Raw genomic sequence first — 21,364 nt, forward strand, 5'->3', positions numbered from 1 at the left:
AGCTGATCAAATACAAATTTGGAATAAAAATATTTATTCTTTGTTTTCTAAATGAGTAAAGTCAGTCCATTCGCATGTGAAGCTACAAAGTGGGTGACGCCAGTGAACTCAGTCTGATTGATTTACGGTAGTTGTCCTCTACACAAGGAGGGACAGCATCTCTCCAATTAGGATTGATTTAGTTGTCCTCTACACCAGGAGGGACAGCATCTCTCCAGTTAGGATTGATTTAGTTGTCCTCTACACAAGGAGGGACAGCATCTCTCCAATTAGGATTGATTTAGTTGTCCTCTACACAAGGAGGGACAGCATCTCTCCAATTAGGATTGATTTAGTTGTCCTCTACACCAGGAGGGACAGCATCTCTCCAGTTAGGATTGATTTAGTTGTCCTCTACACAAGGAGGGACAGCATCTCTCCAATTAGGATTGATTTAGTTGTCCTCTACACAAGGAGGGACAGCATCTCTCCAATTAGGATTGATTTAGTTGTCCTCTACACCAGGAGGGACAGCATCTCTCCAATTAGGATTGATTTAGTTGTCCTCTACACAAGGAGGGACAGCATCTCTCCAATTAGGATTGATTTAGTTGTCCTCTACACAAGGAGGGACAGCATCTCTCCAATTAGGATTGATTTAGTTGTCCTCTACACCAGGAGGGACAGCATCTCTCCAATTAGGATTGATTTAGTTGTCCTCTACACCAGGAGGGACAGCATCTCTCCAATTAGGATTGATTTAGTTGTCCTCTACACCAGGAGGGACAGCATCTCTCCAATTAGGATTGATTTAGTTGTCCTCTACACAAGGAGGGACAGCATCTCTCCAATTAGGATTGATTTAGTTGTCCTCTACACCAGGAGGGACAGCATCTCTCCAATTAGGATTGATTTAGTTGTCCTCTACACCAGGAGGGACAGCATCTCTCCAATTAGGATTGATTTAGTTGTCCTCTACACCAGGAGGGACAGCATCTCTCCAATTAGGATTGATTTAGTTGTCCTCTACACCAGGAGGGACAGCATCTCTCCAATTAGGATTGATTTAGTTGTCCTCTACACCAGGAGGGACAGCATCTCTCCAGTTATGATGATAGGTTGAAGATACATTTTTTTTTTAAAAGACGTAGCACTTAATTGCCATTCCTTTGATGATGAAAACAGCCCATTGTTAATAAGGATTATGTACTAGGTGTAGCTCTTGGTGCGCTCTGGAAAGGCTACCGCAAAAGTGTAAACAGCAACATCTAGTCATCTCTGAACTGAGCCCAACTCAAATGGACTTTCAGTAATGGCAGCAACTACAGTTGGCTCACGTGTTCTGTTCTGGAGAGGCCTCAAGTTTGATAGTTCCCATACAGCAAACATGGGGAAAAAAATGTAATGAAATACAGGCCAAACAATTGAATCTCTGAAGAATCAAAAGCAACTAATTGTACTATTGAAAAAGTCTGAAGGCACAGCATGCAATCCTCATTGTCTTGAAGTGTGGATAAACTGTCCATCTTAGAAGAAGACAAGCTCTTAGTTGTCTGTTGTAGTTTGAATTTCAAATGTTTGAGGAAATTGTTGAATGACAGTTAACAAGTTGTTGTCCAAAGGATTTGACTTCAAGTTGATACACTTCAGCGCTGGCATGGCCTGCAACTTTCCCACGGGGACGTCTGTGGGAGAGATGAGACATTAGACATTTGAGAAAGAGCCAATGAATGTTCACAAGAGACTAAAGGCGTCATTATGGCTGGTTCCTGATTCTCCACACTTCTCCCACTTCTCTGCACTTGCTCACTTTCTCTCACGGATAAAACAACGGTATTAACTGCCTCCATCCAATTCTAACACCAATCTAATGGTATTAACTTCCTCCAGTCAATTCTAACACCAATCTAATGGTATTAGCTTCCTCCAGTCAATTCTAACACCAATCTAATGGTATTAGCTTCCTCCAGTCAATTCTAACACCAATCTAATGGTATTAACTTCCTCCAGTCAATTCTAACACCAATCTAATGGTATTAACTTCCTCCAGCCAATTCTAACACCAATCTAATGGTATTATCTTCCTCCATCCAATTCTAACACCAATCTAATGGTATTATCTTCCTCCATCCAATTCTAACACCAATCTAATGGTATTAGCTTCCTCCAGTCAATTCTAACACCAATCGAATGGTATTAACTTCCTCCAGCCAATTCTAACACCAATCTAATGGTATTATCTTTCTCCATCCAATTCTAACACCAATCGAATGCATTTAAATCCTTGGAAGAAGGGTAGAGAATGGGAACGCAGCACTGACTCCATCTTACCAGTGATGTCATTCCCTTCCAGGTTGATTCTTTCCAGAGACTGGATCTCCGTCAGTCTCTCGGGGAAGACAGACAGCTTGTTGTTGGCCAAGTTGATGCTGGTCAGATGTTCCAGCTCGCCAACTACATCTGGCAGTTTAGTGATGACATTGCCGTGCAAGTCCAGTTCTGAAAAGATATGAGAAAATACTGCTAAATCACCAGCTAACTTACCTGAATATTCCTCGCACAGATTCAACACATTCAGTCAAATATTTGTTGACTATTGGTGTATTAGGCTAACCTGGTCCCAGATCTGTTGGTGCTCTTGCCTACTCCATTCTGTCATTGCCAAGCCAATGACAATTCCATAAGGTGCTGGCAAGTGAACAGAAATAGACTGGCCACAAGGCTACTGTTCGGCTGCTATGCTGGCCCCGGGCTACTGTTCGGCTGCTATGCTGGCCCCGGGCTACTGTTCGGCTGCTATGCTGGCCCCGGGCTACTGTTCGGCTGCTATGCTGGCCCCGGGCTACTGTTCGGCTGCTATACTGGCCCCGGGCTACTGTTCGGCTGCTATGCTGGCCCCGGGCTACTGTTCGGCTGCTATGCTGGCCCCGGGCTACTGTTAGGCTGCTATGCTGGCCCCGGGCTACTGTTCGGCTGCTATGCTGGCCCCGGGCTACTGTTCGGCTGCTATGCTGGCCCCGGGCTACTGTGCGGCTGCTATACTGGCCCCAGGCTAGTGTTAGGCTGCTATACTGGCCCCAGGCTACTGTTCGGCTGCTATGCTGGCCCCGGGCTACTGTTAGGCTGCTATGCTGGCCCCGGGCTACTGTTCGGCTGCTATGCTGGCCCCGGGCTACTGTTAGGCTGCTATACAAAGATGTGTGCTACCTTAAAGATAAAGGCTTTAAAGCTATCAATCTGATAACGTGTGATAGTGTTATATAAAAGGCCCCTCCACTAAAACATGTTAAGTGGGGGGGGGGGGGGGGAGTACGCATGCATAGCTACCTCTCAATTGAGTGAAGGTTTTGAAGAATTTGCTTGTAACTCCCTTCATCTCATTGTCAGCCAACGTGACGATGTGTATCTTCTCTGCAACACTGTTGAGGACCCTGAATACCCCATCTGGGAAACTGATCAGTTTGCAGTTTGACAGATCTAAAGAAATAAAGGATAACAATTAGTAATGGCCATGGTTACATCCCAAATGGCACCCTATTCCCTATTTAGTGCACTACTTTTGACCAGGGCCCATGGGGCTCTGTTCCAAAGTAGTGTACTACATAGGGAATAGGGTGGTATTTGGGATGCATATATGAGAAAGCATGGCTTAGAGCTGAAGAAGATTAGTGTTATATTGAAGAGGTTATTTCAAAATAAACTTTACAGTCATACCTTGCTCAAATCTAACGCCACTGCAACCCTCTGGTTCTTATATCAAATATGCAATTAAGTTCACAAGAACTAGTCAGGCTGAGAGGACAACATAATATCATCCTGGAAGGAGAGAGCTTTTGGTAACACATTACTGTCATCTGCTGGCCGAAAGTAGTAAGACTCAACAACCTGGATATACTTGTAGATCAGGGATCATCAACTACATTCAACTGCAGGCTGATTTCTCCTGGAGTGGATGGTCGAGGGGGGGGGGGGGGGCCGGAACATGATTACAAATAATTTGTAGACTGCAAATTGACCGCAAGAAGCCTAAACAGATATAGTGTTTGACTAAAACATAATCCTTTCAAACCTTGTTTACGTTTGTATACGATCACGTATCTTTCTGCTATGCGTTGGAATGATTGGGAACAGATTTCTTCGATTAAAATCACTTGGAGCTGATTTACTGGTGTTTTTACAGTCTTTTATGACCGACAATGAAAATTAAGACAAAAAATTTAAATATACCGTACCAGTCAAAAGTTTGGACACACCTACTGTTATGGTGAGTGAATGAGGACCCAAAAGCGAACTAACTTAAACAGAGCTTCTTTAATAACCAAACATAGGTAGGCTCAGATAGACCGGCAGATTCTGACAGGACAGGACAAGGTTACAGCAAACATGACGATAGTCTGGCTCAGGCATGAAACACAACAAACAAGAATCCGACAAGGACAGGAACAGAAACAGAGAGAGATATAGGGACCTAATCAGAGGGAAAAAGGGAACAGGTGGGAAACGGGGTGAATGGGTAGTCAGAGGAGACAAGGAACAGCTGGGGGAAAGCGGGGGAGAAAAGGTAACCTAACAACGACCAGCAGAGGGAGACAGGGTGAAGGGAAAGGACAGAGACAAGACACAACATGACAGTACATGACAGTACCCCCCCACTCACCGAGCGCCTCCTGGCGCACTCGAGGAGGAAACCTGGCGGCAACGGAGGAAATCCTCGATCAGCGCACGGTCCAGCACGTCCCGAGAGGGAACCCAACTCCTCTCCTCAGGACCGTACCCCTCCCAATCTACGAGGTACTGGTGACCACGGCCCCGAGGACGCATGTCCAAAATTCTACGGACCCTGTAGATGGGTGCGCCCTCGACAAGGATGGGGGGGGGGGGGGGGAAGACGAGCGGGGGCGCGAAGGACGGGCTTGATGCAGGAGACATGGAAGACCGGGTGGACGCGACGAAGGTATCGCGGAAGAAGAAGTCGAACTGCGACAGGATTAATGACCCGAGAAATACGGAACGGACCAATGAACCGCGGGGTCAACTTGCGAGAAGCCGTCTTAAGGGGAAGGTTCTGAGTGGAGAGCCAAACTCTCTGACCGCGACAATATCTAGGACTCTTAATTCTACGCTTATTAGCAGCCCTCACAGTCTGCGTCCTATAACGGCAAAGTGCAGACCTGACCCTCTTCCAGGTGCGCTCGCAACGTTGGACAAAAGCCTGAGCGGAGGGGACGCTGGACTCGGCGAACTGAGATGAGAACAGCGGAGGCTGGTACCCGAGGCTACTCTGAAAAGGAGATAGCCCGGTCGCAGACGAAGGAAGCGAGTTGTGGGCGTATTCTGCCCAGGGGAGCTGTTCTGACCAAGACGCAGGGTTACGAAAAGAAAGACTGCGTAAGATGCGACCAATAGTCTGATTGGCCCGTTCTGCTTGACCGTTAGACTGGGGGTGAAAGCCGGAAGAGAGACTGACGGAAGCCCCAATCAAACGGCAAAACTCCCTCCAAAATTGAGACGTGAATTGCGGACCTCTGTCCGAAACGACGTCTGACGGAAGGCCATGAATTCTGAAAACATTCTCGATGATGATTTGTGCCGTCTCTTTAGCAGAAGGAAGCTTAGCAAGGGGAATGAAATGAGCCGCCTTAGAGAACCTATCGACAACCGTAAGAATAACAGTCTTCCCCGCTGACGAAGGCAGTCCGGTGACAAAATCTAAGGCGATGTGAGACCACGGTCGAGAGGGAATAGGAAGCGGCCTGAGACGGCCGGCAGGAGGAGAGTTACCGGACTTAGTCTGCGCGCAGACCGAACAAGCAGCCACGAAACGACGCGTGTCATGCTCCCGGGTGGGCCACCAAAAACGCTGGCGAATGGAAGCAAGCGTACCCCGAACGCCAGGGTGGCCGGCTAACTTGGCAGAGTGAGCCCACTGAAGAACGGCCAGACGAGTAGGAACGGGAACGAAAAGAAGGTTCCTAGGACAAGCGCGCGGCGACGGAGTGTGAGTGAGCGCTTGTTTTACCTGCCTCTCAATTCCCCAGACAGTCAACCCGACAACACGCCCCTCAGGGAGAATCCCCTCGGGGTCAGTGGAGGCTACTGAAGAACTGAAGAGACGAGACAAAGCATCAGGCTTGGTGTTCTTAGAGCCCGGACGATAAGAAATCACGAACTCGAAACGAGCGAAAAACAGCGCCCAACGCGCCTGACGCGCATTAAGTCGTTTGGCAGAACGGATGTACTCAAGGTTCCTATGGTCAGTCCAAACGACAAAAGGAACGGTCGCCCCCTCCAACCACTGTCGCCATTCGCCTAGGGCTAACCGGATGGCGAGCAGTTCGCGGTTACCCACATCATAGTTACGTTCCGACGGCGACAGGCGATGAGAAAAATACACGCATGGGTGGACCTTGTCGTCAGAGAGGGAGCGTTGAGAAAGGATGGCTCCCACGCCCACCTCTGACGCGTCAACCTCGACAACGAACTGTCTAGAGACGTCAGGTGTAACAAGGATAGGAGCGGATGTAAAACGATTCTTGAGGAGATCAAAAGCTCCCTGGGCGGAAACGGACCACTTAAAGCACGTCTTGACAGAAGTAAGGGCTGTGAGAGGAGCTGCCACCTGACCGAAATTACGGATGAAACGACGATAGAAGTTCGCGAAGCCGAGAAAGCGCTGCAGCTCGACGCGTGACTTAGGGACGGGCCAATCAATGACAGCTTGGACCTTAGCGGGATCCATCTTAATGCCTTCAGCGGAAATAACAGAACCGAGAAATGTGACGGAGGAGGCATGAAAAGTGCACTTCTCAGCCTTCACAAAAAGACAATTCTCTAAAAGGCGCTGGAGGACACGTCGAACGTGCTGAACATGAATCTGGAGTGACGGTGAAAAAATCAGGATATCGTCAAGGTAAACGAAAACAAAGATGTTCAGCATGTCTCTCAGGACATCATTGACTAATGCCTGAAAGACAGCTGGAGCGTTAGCGAGGCCGAAAGGAAGAACCCGGTATTCAAAGTGCCCTAACGGAGTGTTAAACGCCGTCTTCCACTCGTCCCCCTCCCTGATGCGCACGAGATGGTAAGCGTTACGAAGGTCCAACTTAGTGAAAAACCTGGCTCCCTGCAGGATCTCGAAGGCTGAAGACATAAGAGGAAGCGGATAACGATTCTTCACTGTTATGTCATTCAGCCCTCGATAATCTATGCAGGGGCGCAGAGACCCGTCCTTCTTCTTGACAAAAAAAAACCCCGCTCCGGCGGGAGAGGAGGAGGGGACTATGGTACCGGCGTCAAGAGCTACAGACAAATAATCTTCGAGAGCCTTACGTTCGGGAGCCGACAGAGAGTATAGTCTACCCCGGGGGGGGGTGGTTCCCGGAAGGAGATCAATACTACAATCATACGACCGGTGTGGAGGAAGAGAGGTGGCCCTGGACCGACTGAACACCGTGCGCAGATCGTGATATTCCTCCGGCACCCCTGTCAAATCACCAGGCTCCTCCTGTGAAGAAGAGACAGAGGAAACAGGAGGGATAGCAGACATTAAACATTTCACATGACAAGAGACGTTCCAGGAGAGGATAGAATTACTAGACCAATTAATGGAAGGATTATGACAAACTAGCCAGGGATGGCCCAAAACAACAGGTGTAAAAGGTGAACGAAAAATTAAAAAAGAAATGGTTTCACTATGATTACCAGAAACAGTGAGGGTTAAAGGTAGCGTCTCACGCTGAATCCTGGGGAGAGGACTACCATCCAGGGCGAACAAGGCCGTGGGCTCCTTTAACTGTCTGAGAGGAATGTCATGTTCCCGAGCCCAGGTCTCGTCCATAAAACAGCCCTCCGCCCCAGAGTCTATTAAGGCACTGCAGGAAGCTGACGAACCGGTCCAGCGTAGATGGACCGACAAGGTAGTGCAGGATCTTGAAGGAGAGACAGGAGTAGTAGCGCTCACCAGTAGCCCTCCGCTTACTGACGAGCTCTGGCCTTTTACTGGACATGAAGTGACAAAATGACCAGCGGAACCGCAATAGAGACAGAGGCGGTTGGTGATTCTCCGTTCCCTCTCCTTAGTCGAGATGCGGATACCTCCCAGCTGCATGGGCTCAGCACCCGAGCCGGCAGAGGAAGATGGTAGTGATGCGGAGAGGGAGGCGACGGAGAGCGCGAGCTCCTTTCCACGAGCTCGGTGACGAAGATCAACCCGTCGCTCAATGCGAATAGCGAGTTCAATCAAGGAATCCACGCTGGAAGGAACCTCCCGGGAGAGAATCTCATCCTTTACCTCTGCGCGGAAACCCTCCAGAAGACGAGCGAGCAAGGCCGGCTCGTTCCAGCCACTGGAGACAGCAAGAGTGCGAAACTCAATAGAGTAGTCTGTTATGGATCGATTGCCTTGACATAGGGAAGACAGGGCCCTGGAAGCCTCCTCCCCAAAAACAGATCGATCAAAAACCCGTATCATCTCCTCCTTAAAGTCCTGATACTGGTTAGTACACTCAGCCCTTGCCTCCCAGATTGCCGTGCCCCACTCACGAGCCCGTCCAATAAGGAGAGATATGACGTAGGCGACACGAGCAGTGCTCCTGGAGTAAGTGTTGGGCTGGAGAGAAAACACAATATCACACTGGGTGAGGAACGAGCGGCATTCAGTGGGCTCCCCAGAGTAACACGGCGGGTTATTGATTCTGGGCTCCGGAGATTCGAAAGCCCTGGAAGTGGCCGGTGGATCGAGGCGGAGATGGTGAACCTGTTCTGTGAGGTTGGAGACTTGGGTGGCCAGGGTCTCAACGGCATGTCGAGCAGCAGACACTTCCTGCTCGTGTCTGCCTAGCATCGCTCCCTGGATCCCGACGGCTGAGTGGAGAGGATCCGAAGTCGCTGGGTCCATTCTTGGTCGGATTCTTCTGTTATGGTGAGTGAATGAGGACCCAAAAGCGAACTAACTTAAACAGAGCTTCTTTAATAACCAAACATAGGTAGGCTCAGATAGACCGGCAGATTCTGACAGGACAGGACAAGGTTACAGCAAACATGACGATAGTCTGGCTCAGGCATGAAACACAACAAACAAGAATCCGACAAGGACAGGAACAGAAACAGAGAGAGATATAGGGACCTAATCAGAGGGAAAAAGGGAACAGGTGGGAAACGGGGTGAATGGGTAGTCAGAGGAGACAAGGAACAGCTGGGGGAAAGCGGGGGAGAAAAGGTAACCTAACAACGACCAGCAGAGGGAGACAGGGTGAAGGGAAAGGACAGAGACAAGACACAACATGACAGTACATGACACCTACTCCTTCAAGGGTTTTTCTTATTTTTTTTTACTATTTTCTACATAGTAGAATAATAGTGAAGACATCAAAACTATGAAATAACACATATGGAATCATGTAGTAACCAAAAAAAAGTGTTAAACAAGCATTCCTCATGAAGATGGTTGAGAGAACGTCAAGAGTGTGCAAAGCTGTCGTCAAGGCAAAGGGTGGCTACTTTGAAGAAACTAAAATCTAAAATATATTTACATTTGTTTAACACTTCTTTTGTTGCTACATGATTCCATATGTGTTATTTCATAGTGTTGATGTCTTCACTATTATTCTACTATGTAGAAAATAGTACAAATAAAGAAAAACCCTTGAATGAGTAGGTGTATTTTTTAAAACTATTTTCTACATTGTAGAATAATAACGAAGACATCAATTAAATCAAAGGATTGACTTAACTTACCCAGGGTATCTTTCTCTTCCTCCACGGTTGCATTGACCCTCCGGGCAACATTGGCCACAGCCTCTGCCATTATACTAGGTCTACGAATCTCACCTGGGGTAGAGATGGGGAGAGGTCGGTGTAATACTTCAGATATACATTTTAACCAGACATTTTCAAGTGAATTTTCTTTGGCATATTAAAATATGATTAATTCATCAGGTTAATTAACATGGTTGTTGTTTTTTTCATGCAATTTGGCAATTAGCTATTTTTAACATGTTACCAGGTCATGCATACAAGATTGCTAGTTGCAATTTTGTGTCAAGGATCCTCTATGGTACAATACATTAGAATGTTACAATGCATCTTGTTCAATGTCAGCCACTGCTGCAACATTGTCCTCTTCACAAAGTTCACACAAAATCCCATGAATAACTTGATCACCTGTCCCACGTCAAGTTATAGGCGAGCTACAACAGTTAGTTAGCTATTAAAGCGAGCATAATTCGTAGTAATAGCTAAATTGCTAGCTTTCTAATGTAGCCTACTCATAATTCCACAAACGACGTCCGGGTGGAGATCTGTATAATAGATTGTACAATAGAATCAGCATATACTGTATGACGGGAGGTGGATCAACCTACCCTTAAACTTTAACTGTGGTTGACAGCTGAAAATGTTAGCAAGTCAGTTCAAGGCTCCGTCCAATCAAATCCATTCATTTTCAAACAACCACCGTCAAATTTGGCGAGAGACTATTTTTAACCAAAGAGGATACACTGGGCTAAAGTCGATCGATGCACTTTTCAGATGACCTGTTCTGACGTTATTGTTAAAATAAGTCCAATACTTCAAAATGGTTTGTCTTTGTGCGCAATTTGAGTTTAAAGACACTATTTTAGCCTCTTGTTGCCATCAATAGTTATATTGCTTCTACAGTACAAGCTACCGTATTGACGAGAGTCATAGGCGCACAAGGAAGTTTCAGAGAGATAACTGCGAAGGACTACAGATTTAAATTCTGCCCATGTCTTACGCAGGATTGATCTGTATAAATATCAGTCTGTAACGGGTGTTCGGTTGTATCAAGTTGTGTCATCACAGTGTAGTGTCTCAGCACTAATAGCACATATACGACTAGATCAACTGATTGTTGAGTTATAACAGTATAAAAATGGAAGTTCAGAGTTTGACCTACCTTAGGATCCTGGTTAGGACTTAGCCCGCTGTGTCATGACAGAGTTGTCCTGCCACTGCCACTATTCTGGAAAAGTCCTGATTGGTCAACTATTTTTTGCTTTGTCAATGGACGTGAAGACAATGGGCATGTATTGAAACGTACTCTCTATTCATTCAACATTAAATCAATCATGGTGAATAGGATGCCAGGTGAATGAGGCCAGAAGATGCCGTTAATGTACTTTTTTTCCCCAATTGTCCTTGTTGCACGTTCTCACCAGTTACACATGAGTTATTACCTTGTACTTCATATCTGATATAGTTCTTGAGAAGTAGGCTATTTATAGTGAGGAACATGTATTTATATTCCTGAACTTTTGGGACATTAATTTTTGTGTATTTTTTGGTGATTTTGAGAGAAAAGATTTTGATCATTCTAAAAACTGAAATTTCATCCACCTATATTGTTTATTTTGTGCCAGGAATTCGTTTTTTGTTGTTGTTGGTGCCCCACTTGTCAGTCTAATAATAGTGTGGTCGTTTCAGGTAAATATGCCAACAATCCAGCATGGTGCATTGCTCAACTCAGAGAACTCCAGAACCCATAGAATTAGAATGAATGAATATTCACAACAGGTCATTCTAGTGAATGTACATATCGTGTTTTTTTTATAGACAAGAGTCAGAAGCATATGTAATGTTACTAATGAATGAATAACATGAGAAATATTACCTACAAAATACATACACTTTAATCAACTAACAAAATATTTTTACAATATGAAACATATTTATGACAAAATCCTCCTAAAACAGAGAGAGCAATAAATTAACATAAATAACCAAGCTTTATTTTATTATTATTTACAATAAATATAATGTCAGTGTTCCGTTACACCCAGTAGGTGTATACTATAGTATAAACAGTGCTTAAATGGTGAACAACACCATTTCCTATGACTTATAATGAAATGGCGGGTCCTCTTACTGATTCCTAAAAGCAGTAAGATAAAATCAGTCACGTTCTGAGAGAAAATCCATACTGTATATATCCAGGCTTTCTAAACATACAGGACATCTACCATACTGCTTGAGGAGTGCACAGTCACAATAATCAAAAGAACTAACAAAGTGTTTTCTTATTGTTTTCGACCATCTGATACAGACTCTTGGATAATAGTTCTGTCAGTGAAATTCCACTCTAATGTTTCCGGAACTCTCTGTTGCGTGCGTCCGAAGGAGACGAGTGGTAGCCTCGTCTCCATCTCAAGCGGTTGTGAGGAAGACGGCCCCAGGCTTTGCTCCGGTCATCTCTTTACTGAAGGTCGGGTTGAAGCCCGTGACAGAGGCTACAGGCAGCCACATTCATCCACAACCATATCCTCGTGATGGCGAAGCAGCATTTCTCCATTCTCATAATACAGCATGCTTAGAGGACTCATCTTGGTGGGGGCGCAGCACGCCGAGGGAACCCGCTCAGGGTGGTAGTGTTTTAGGAGACTCTAGAGGGGGGAAAAAAAGCATCAAGAAGCAATCTGCAAGTAAAGAAAGGCCAAACAACTTCAAATAGGCATGAAGCATTGCTATAGTATCTCATTTTGTTTATTTATTTAACTAGGCAAGTCAGTTAAGAACAAATTCTTATTTTCAATGACTGCCTAGGAACAGTGGGTTAACTGGTCTAGGAACGGTGGGTTAACTGGTCTAGGAACAGTGGGTTAACTGGTCTAGGAACAGTGGGTTAACTGCCTGTTCAGCTGACCTTGTCAGCTCGGGGGTTTGAACTCGCAACCTTCCGGTTACTAGTCCAACGCTCTAACCACTAGGCCACCCTGCCGCCTCTTCACTCTAACCACTAGGCTACCCTGCCGCCTCTACACTCTAACCACTAGGCTACCCTGCCGCCTCTACACTCTAACCACTAGGTTACCCTGCCGCCCCTACACTCTAACCACTAGGCTACCCTGCCACCCCTACACTCTAACCACTAGGCTACCCTGCCGCCTCTACACTCTAACCACTAGGCTACCCTGCCACCTCTACACTCTAACCACTAGGCTACCCTGCCGCCTCTACACTCTAACCACTAGGCTACCCTGCCCCCCCTACACTCTAACCACTAGGCTACCCTGCCGCCTCTACACTCTAACCACTAGGTTACCCTGCCGCCCCTACACTCTAACCACTAGGCTACCCTGCCACCCCTACACTCTAACCACTAGGCTACCCTGCCACCCCTACACTCTAACCACTAGGCTACCCTGCCGCCTCTACACTCTAACCACTAGGCTACCCTGCCACCCCTACACTCTAACCACTAGGCTACCCTGCCGCCTCTACACTCTAACCACTAGGCCACCCCGCCGCCCCAATGAGCTTTGTACCGTTAAGATATATACGAAAACAGTAAAGATACATGTGAAAACCAATATATTCTATGACACATTTTGGAAAGTCCCGTAGAAACACATTGAAACGTACCTGCATGTAAGCATGATTTGTTGGGTTCAAGTCTTCTCCCAAAGGACTTGGACAGATCCCCTCACATCGATAGGCATTATACTTCTTCGGGAAGACGATCCAGGACCCCCAGCCTATCTGATTGAAGTCTACATGCATGTCCACTCTTCGACAGAGAGACGGGTCAATCTCAATGTTTCCGCTAGACACCTCTGGACCCCTCATGTCTGGCGGTTCCCTCTGGCCTGAGTGGCCCCTTTTTTTCCTGTGTCTCTTCGGCCTGCGGAACTTCTTGGACTCGGTGGTGGACAGGAACTTGGACTGTTCGGCCGTGTGGAGGAGACTGGCTTTGGCCTGGGAGCCCTCCTCTGACCCTGTATGAGAGAATACAACCAGTAAGGCTCTGTCGCTCACACACTGACTCTGCCGTGTTTTAGACACAGCCAACTGGACAGGGTTCTGCCGTGTTTTAGACACAGCCAACTGGACAGGGTTCTGCCGTGTTGTAGACCCAGCCAACTGGACAGGGTTCTGCCGTGTTGTAGACCCAGCCAACTGGACAGGGTTCTGCCGTGTTGTAGACCCAGCCAAATGGACAGGGTTCTGCTGTGTTGTAGACCCAGCCAACTGGACAGGGTTCTGCTGTGTTGTAGACCCAGCCAACTGGATAGAGTTGGGGAAGTACACATCTCTCTCTGTCTTGTTTGGTGATCTCCTCTTCATTGAGCTCCTGGAAATCTGTTCCTGGCCGAGCCAGTTCAACAGCGGATCAGTAAGGTTGTACACCTTCCAGTGCTGAGAGGAGTTAATCACAGAGGAGACAGAGAAATATCCCACCAGCTGGTGTTCCTGGCAGATCCCCTGTGTCTGCCTGCACGGGTAGTCGTGGTGATGGTAGATCTCCACGGTAATGTTGGAAGCCCTCGTCGCCCGGGGAAACCTGAACCTGAGCTCCGCTGCTTGGATCCGTTCGTCGGCCAATAAGGTGGTCAGGTCAAAGGTTGCAGTCCAGCGTCGGGGTCTGTGAAATAAACCTATTGGAAAGAAGAACATTTTAAAAAATAAACAGATTTTTCAACATTTGTACTGACTAGTACTTCTTTGAACATTATCATCGGGTCTGGTCTCATGTCAACTAAGTACTTCACATATATGTCTATTAGACAAACATATGTCACCCATCTTCTTCAAACCCTTGAAATGGTCTACTAAGAGTAAAATAGATTTTTTATTTTATTTATTTCACCTTTATTTAACCAGGTAGGCAAGTTGAGAACAAGTTCTCATTTACAATTGCGACCAGATTACAAATAATTAATGTTAATTGTTTTTACTTACAAAAAGAGCTTTTAAGCAACCATAGAGCTAATGAATAAACTGTTAATTTAGGAGGAATACACATGTTCTATTCAATCCTGGACAGCAATTCAGGCAGAATATTTAGCATATTGTTTCTGGTTTACATCTAAGTAGTCTGAATGAGTCATGCGTGTATTCTAAAAACAATATTGTTTTAATATTTTTTAAAGAAATTCCATTTTAGATCTAGGCAAAGCATGTTTGCAAATAGAAATTCCAACCATGTTTTTCAATGTAACTAGGCAACTAGCTTGTGGATGAATCTACCATCGGCTGGCGTCAACATCAACATGTGTGAATTAGGACATGAATTGTGATGCAAAGAAGAACAAGACATTGGAGGTGTGGTACATAATTCATCAAGAAGATTAAAGACTATTGTACTATTGTCCAAATGTAATGTATTGTTGCTATCCATCGTCTATTTGTTGATTATAGGTACTGTACCAAAACATCTACATTCCTCTATGGGTCTGTTTTGCTCTGGGGAAATAAAACTCTGAAGATTAAGGATAACACAACGACAACGACAGGAGGACGAGGCTAGGACTAATCCACTCAAAGTAAACACCGGATCGAAACCAATCATTTAACACGCCCTTAGCTCGGCTTCCGCATATCCTCCATTCAAACAAATAGGTAACAACTATGACACCTAGCAGTGATGTTAAATTAGATTTAGTGGTGATGCGAGCGGAGCGGTCCGTGGAACATATAGGCTAGATGTAGTTAAAATCCCGCTCTGGCCAGAGACGTAGTTCTAGGTCATCACTCTAATCTAATCAAGTGAAGTGTGAAAAGAACTGAGGGGACTTGTTGATTGATTTGAGTTAACAACAGATTTGAATAGGCATGTCTGGCAACATTTCTAATCAACATCTCCCATTTAAAGAAAAAAAAGAGGTTTGCTTTGAGAATTAGGCTGAAAACCAGCCTTTTCACACGCTGATCCATGTACGGTTATTCAGGCCGACAAAATGAATGTGGATTGGAGCGCTTTGAGCTCGTCTGGCGAAGAGATTTGACAGCCACTGTGGTGCGCAAACATAGCAAGAAAATTATCTCTTAACTTTTTTTGAAGAATAAAAATAATGCAAGCAAAAAATAGCGCAAAACAACATTTAATTTACTAGGCTTAGAGGAGGCTAGGCAATAGGCCATAAACTATTATAAAATGCCCTAAACAGGATATTTATTATTATTTTCTCCTGTGTTAAACTAAATTCGGGCAGGCAGTAGATGCTAAATGTCAAGAATGTAGCCTATATGCCCTACTAAACGAATGAATAAATAGGCCTATAGGCTAATATACTTTAAAAAAATATATATATAATCTTACTTTTTGCCATCACACTCTTGACTGTGTCTGCTTGTTTTGCGATGGCCTTCTCCATTACGTCTATAGGCCGAGTAAGATTTGACTTGTAATTCCGGTAAAGGTGCATCATGTACTTCGGTGCCAGGTGATGGAATCCAGGTGGACGGTGGTCTGTAGCAAAGCGTCGTGATTTTCCGTGATAAACTCCATCTCTAGATTTGTGAATTCCTTGAGTCAGCAGTATGAGCAGAGAGGCATGTAGCGCTACACCTAGAACGCCTAATGAACGCATGCTGATCAAATTGGATGACAGATTCCTCTGCGGGTTGAGATAAGCTTGGCTTTTATACCCCTCCCGCACCACGCATATTTAACAAGTAGCCGCGAACATTAAAGGAAATTGACATGCGTCTTCAAGGCTTGTGGCAAGGCAGGTCATCAGCCATTGACTTGTTAATGAGATGCCCAAGCCAATGACTGGATGAAGTGTGTTTATAGCACTTTTCTCATCAATAGCTCTTTCAAATGTTACTTTGTTTGTTAGCCTTCATCTACGTTCACTTTCCGTATGAAATAGATTCATTCCAATCGATCAGTTAGGCTATAGATTAGGGTTAATGGTTTTACTTTGATAAACCTATATATTCTGCTTTCTGTAACGAATAGCAAGCTGGTTATGACAATAGATTACTATTCATTCTATGGACATAAGTCTATATAGTCTTTCTTACTACATATGTTTCTAAAATCGGGGCCCGTATCCACAAAGCATATCAGAGTTATGAGTTCTGATATAGAATCGGGACCCGTGTCCACAAAGCATATCAGAGTTATGAGTTCTGATATAGAATCGGGGCCCGTATCCACAAAGCATATCAGAGTTATGAGTTCTGATATAGAATCGGGACCCGTGTCCACAAAGCATATCAGAGTTATGAGTTCTGATATAGAATCGGGACCCGTATCCACAAAGCATATCAGAGTTATGAGTTCTGATATAGAATCGGGACCCGTATCCACAAAGCATATCAGAGTTATGAGTTCTGATATAGAATCGGGACCCGTATCCACAAAGCATATCAAAGTTATGAGTTCTGATATAGAATCGGCCCGTATCTACAAAGCATCTCAGAGTTAGGAGTTCTGATCTAGAATCTGTCTATATAATCTTATTCATTATGATTTAAAAGGAAAAACAGGTAATTCCTCTTTCTCTTCAGTTTAGGCATGTAGACTTTTAATAGGCTCGAGGGGCAATGTTATTGTAATATCATTAATAGCATGATATTAATAGGCCTGTGTGGGCAAATACAATTCCATGTTTTCAGAGATGTGCTGTCTTTTTGTGTTTTATTATAGACTATTATAAATATTGCGCTCTGCGTCTCTGCGTGAAAAGAACAGTGGATTGAACGCTCAACGGACAAAAAAAACATTCCTCTTAGTGCGCATGCCCAGCCCCTGCTTTTATTCAGATAGTGGAAATCCTTTCCTCCGAAAATCTGCGAGAAAGGACCGTATAGGTAGACAAATACGTGGAAGAAACTATCCCTGAAATAAAACACAAACCGCTGCTTTACATCACTTTTCCTACGGTTATTGAAACATCCGACTAATGAGTGATTTTTGGAGCATACACGGTTCTTCCGAGTGAAATGGTGAGTACATTTTACCGTCCTGTCTCATTTCCCGTGTCCACGCGCACATTGGTAGGCTAAACTGTAAAACATCGGTACTCCGAGTTTGTGTTTATGTGGATATGTTAGCCAAATGTGAAGTGTGTGTGCTGATGTCGGTACGCGCGGCCAGTGCATGACCACGTTGCAACGTTGCATCAAACAAAATCAAATGTGGTATAAAGTTGGAAGTTTGTGGCATGTGGTTGGCTTGGCCGCCCTCCATGCCTCCTCCAGTCTCCATCGATAGGCTATTGTATGTCGACCCAGTCATGTTTGATGTAGCACTGAAATTGTTTAAATTGTTCCAGTAAACTTGTTTGAAGTGCCAATCTATCATTCATTGCCCATTGCGGCTGGGGGGTGGAATTCATGTGATACAGATGGGGACGATGTTCATTGGCTAATAGGTGTGTAATATTCAAATGATAACTCTTCGGTCGACTAAATGATTATTGGCGCCTTTACACTTTCAGTAGACCTGTTCAGGTGTTTAACACCACTTAGGTCCGTTACTGTGCTACAAATACAACAGTTCAGTATTTTGCGATTAGTTAGACTAAGTTTATGTAAATAGAGCAGGTGATTTGGACGGCAATTTAAATGTCCTTTTCGTTTGATGTCCCTTTTAACCCCCCCCCCCCCCATCCCCCCATTTAAACCTAATAGAGTGATTTGCCAAGCTCTCGAATTAGGCAGGTCAAATAAAGCAAGCTCTTGTTTAATGTCCGTTACTCTGCATTGACACAGAAACTAGGCGCTACATTTTTTAAATCTCGTCAAACTCAAGATAAAAAGTGATTATGAAGATCAATCAAGCCATTACAACATATCGATACTGTTGTTGATACCGCGCTGCTCCTCCCCTTCCTTTAATCAATAAATAAAGGAGCCACATAAGAGAGAGATAGAAATGGCGTCTTTCTGTAGGCACTAACTCAGCCATGGTTCTTTGGACAAAGCCTATGGGGGAAATTAATGGCGTTTTTGGCCGAAAATAAGGTCTGTGGTAAAAACACAGGCTTAGGGGATCTCATACTTTTATTTAAAATGAGATCATCTTCATCAGCTAACGTCACTTTTAGTGACTTTTTAAAAATGTATGTCATTCATTTAAAAAAAACTATTTTAAAATGTTATGTTTAATTGACTGATTATCTCATAGAACAAAACGTATTCAATCTCCTAAACCTTTGTTAACCTCAGAACTTAATTTCAGCGTTTATTCCAAAAACTTTTTTCTTTCCCCATAAAAATTTCCCATAGGGATGGCTGAACGAACCAGACGTAACTCATTTCTGGGTTTTAGGACTACAAGCTGTCGACCTCTATTGACCAGACAAAACAAAATACAAGCCAAGTTGGACTTGACCAACTCCTATAAGGGCTCTTGTTGGTTAATCAAGAGACAATTCCCCAGGATTCCTCCCTGACGGAGCCCTATTCCCAATACACTGAGTGTACAGAACATTAGGAACACCTACGCTTTCCATGACCTAGACTGACCAGGTGAATCCAGGTGAAAGCTATGATCCCTTATTGATGTCACCTGATATATATCCACTTCAATCAGCATAGAGGAGGGGGAGGAGACAGGTTAAATAATGATTTTTAAGCCTGGAGAATATTGTGTGTGTGTGTGTGACATTCAGAGGATGAATGGGCAAGATTAAAACAAATGTAAGTGCCTTTGAACGGGGTATGGTAGTAGGTGCCAGGCATTGAACGGAGTAGGGTAGTAGGTGCCAGGCATTGAACGGAGTAGGGTAGTAGGTGCCAGGCATTGAACGGAGTAGGGTAGTAGGTGCCAGGCACACCGGTTCGAGCGTGCCAAGAATTGCAACGCTGCTTAGTTTTTCACGCTCAACAGTTTCCTGTGTGTATTAAGAATGGTTTACCACCCAAAGGACATCCAGCCAACTTCACACAACTGTGGGAAGCATTGGAGTCAACGTTGGCCAGCATCCCTGTGGATGCTCCAACGAATTGAGGCTGTTCTGAGGGGAAAAGGGGTGCAACTCAAAATTAGGAAGGTGTTCCTAATGTTTTGTAAACTCATTGTGTGTGTATATAGTGCACTGTGCACTACTTTTGATCAGAGCCCTGGTCAAAAGTAGTGCACTATATAGGGAATACGGTGCCATTTGAACCTAGTGTTCCTCTGTGTACTGGTACAAGAACAGGCATTTGATGCACTTAAGGGTCCTCTAATCTCCATTGTTTTTTTTTAAAAGCACATCATGTAGTCCCTGTCATCAATCACATTTAATTGTAGATGATTTGTTGTGGCACCTTGTTGAAGATCTTATTATTAAGTGGAAGTAGGTGACTCATCGCAGGTGCTTCAAATGATTCCATGTTGTTGCGGTTCTATAGTCAAGCTCTGTCTTGTATAAGAATATGGTGTTAAGTAATAATATACATTTGTGCCATTTTAGCAGATTTTGCTGTGTAATTTTTAATTATTTTAGGGCTGTCTCCTAATAATAAAAAAACCCAACAAAAAAATATTGTACTCGGCCGATAGTTGATGGGTCAAAATGTGCATTCTGGAAAGTATTCAGACCCCTCAACTTTTTCCACATTTTGTTACGTTACAGCCTTATTCTAAAATTGATTAAATTGTTTTTTTTTCAATCTACACACAATACCCCACAATGACATCACAATACCCCATAATGACATCACAATACCCCATAATGACAAAGCAAAAACAGGTTTTCAGGATTTTTTTTGCAAATGTATAAAAAAAAAAACTGAAATATCACATTTGCATAAGTATTCAGACTCTTTACTCAGTCCTTTTGTTGAGGCACCTTTGGCAGCGATTACAGCCTTGAATCTTCTTGGGTGTGACGCTACAAGCTTGGCACACCTGTATTTGGGGAATTCTCCCATTCTTCTCTGCAGATCCTCTCACGCTCTCTCAGGTTTGATGGGGAGAGTTGCTGCACAGCTATTTACAGGTCTCCAGAGGTGTTTGATTTGGTCCAAGTCCGGGCTCTGTCTGTGCCACTCAAGGACATTCAGAGACTTGTCCCGAAGCCACTCCTGTGTTGTCTTGTCTGTGTGCTTAGGTTCATTGTCCTGTTGGAAGGTGAACCTTCGCCCCCAGTCTGTGGTCCTGAGCGATCTGGAGCAGGTTTTCATCAAGGATCTCTCTGTACTTTGCTCTGTTCATCTTTCCCTCAATCCTGACTAGTCTCATAGTCCCTGCCGCTGAAAAACATCCCCAAAGCATGATGCTGCCACTACCATGCTTCACCTTAGGGATGGTGTATGTTTCCTCCAGACGTGACGCTTGGCATTCAGGCCAAAGTGTTCAATCTTGGTTTCATCAGACCAGAGAATCTTGTTTCTTATGGTCTGAGAGTCCTTTAGGTGCCTTTTGGCAAACTCAAAGCGGGCTGTCGTGTGCCTTTTACTGAGGAGTGGAAGAATCTTGGTGGTTCCAAACTTTTTCCATGTAAGAATAATGGAGGTCACTATGTTCTTTGGGACCTTCAATGCTGCAGAAATGTTTTGGTACCCTTCCCCCAGATCTGTGCCTCGACACAATCATGTCTCGGTGCTCTGCGGACAATTCCTTCAACCTCATGGCTTGGTTTTTGCTCTGACATGCACTGTCAACTTTTGTACCTTTTATATAGACAGGTGTGTGTCGTTCCAAATCATG

At 44.7% G+C, this 21,364-nt stretch overlaps 3 protein-coding genes across 7 annotated transcripts in view; 1 reads left to right on the top strand and 2 right to left on the bottom strand.

Moving 5' to 3' along the window:
* Window positions 1-17: 17 nt before the first annotated feature.
* On the bottom strand, window positions 18-10,948 carry LOC118936473 (leucine-rich repeat-containing protein 20-like). 5 transcript variants are annotated; one of them, XM_036959876.1, is made up of 5 exons: window positions 10,895-10,948; window positions 9,715-9,807; window positions 3,307-3,456; window positions 2,311-2,478; window positions 18-1,664 (listed from the first exon to the last, which is right to left on the bottom strand). In XM_036959876.1, the coding sequence occupies exons 2-5, from the start codon at window positions 9,782-9,784 to the stop codon at window positions 1,525-1,527; spliced, it is 528 nt and encodes a 175-aa protein (XP_036815771.1). In that variant the 5' UTR covers window positions 9,785-9,807; window positions 10,895-10,948; the 3' UTR covers window positions 18-1,524. The 5 variants fall into 5 exon arrangements, with proteins under 5 accessions (XP_036815771.1, XP_036815769.1, XP_036815768.1 ...); XM_036959874.1 differs by lacking the exon at window positions 10,895-10,948 and adding an exon at window positions 10,341-10,659; XM_036959873.1 differs by lacking the exon at window positions 10,895-10,948 and adding an exon at window positions 10,245-10,659.
* A 1,246-nt stretch (window positions 10,949-12,194) lies between these two features.
* On the bottom strand, window positions 12,195-16,311 carry LOC110515815 (nodal homolog 2-A-like). The gene is made up of 3 exons (XM_036959878.1): window positions 16,034-16,311; window positions 13,357-14,369; window positions 12,195-12,377 (listed from the first exon to the last, which is right to left on the bottom strand). Exons 1-3 carry the CDS (start codon window positions 16,302-16,304, stop codon window positions 12,225-12,227), a joined length of 1,437 nt encoding a protein of 478 aa, XP_036815773.1. The 5' UTR covers window positions 16,305-16,311; the 3' UTR covers window positions 12,195-12,224.
* Window positions 16,312-17,448: 1,137 nt separating this feature from the next.
* LOC110516810 (paladin) overlaps window positions 17,449-21,364 on the top strand; it is a 160,428-nt gene continuing 156,512 nt past the window's right edge. The window contains exon 1 of the mRNA XM_036959867.1: window positions 17,449-17,670. The gene's annotated coding sequence lies outside the window, so the exon portion shown is untranslated. The remainder of the gene's footprint in view (window positions 17,671-21,364) is intronic.

Source organism: Oncorhynchus mykiss, chromosome 23 (genome assembly GCF_013265735.2).
Source record: "Oncorhynchus mykiss isolate Arlee chromosome 23, USDA_OmykA_1.1, whole genome shotgun sequence".
Taxonomy (NCBI): Eukaryota; Metazoa; Chordata; class Actinopteri; order Salmoniformes; family Salmonidae; genus Oncorhynchus; species Oncorhynchus mykiss.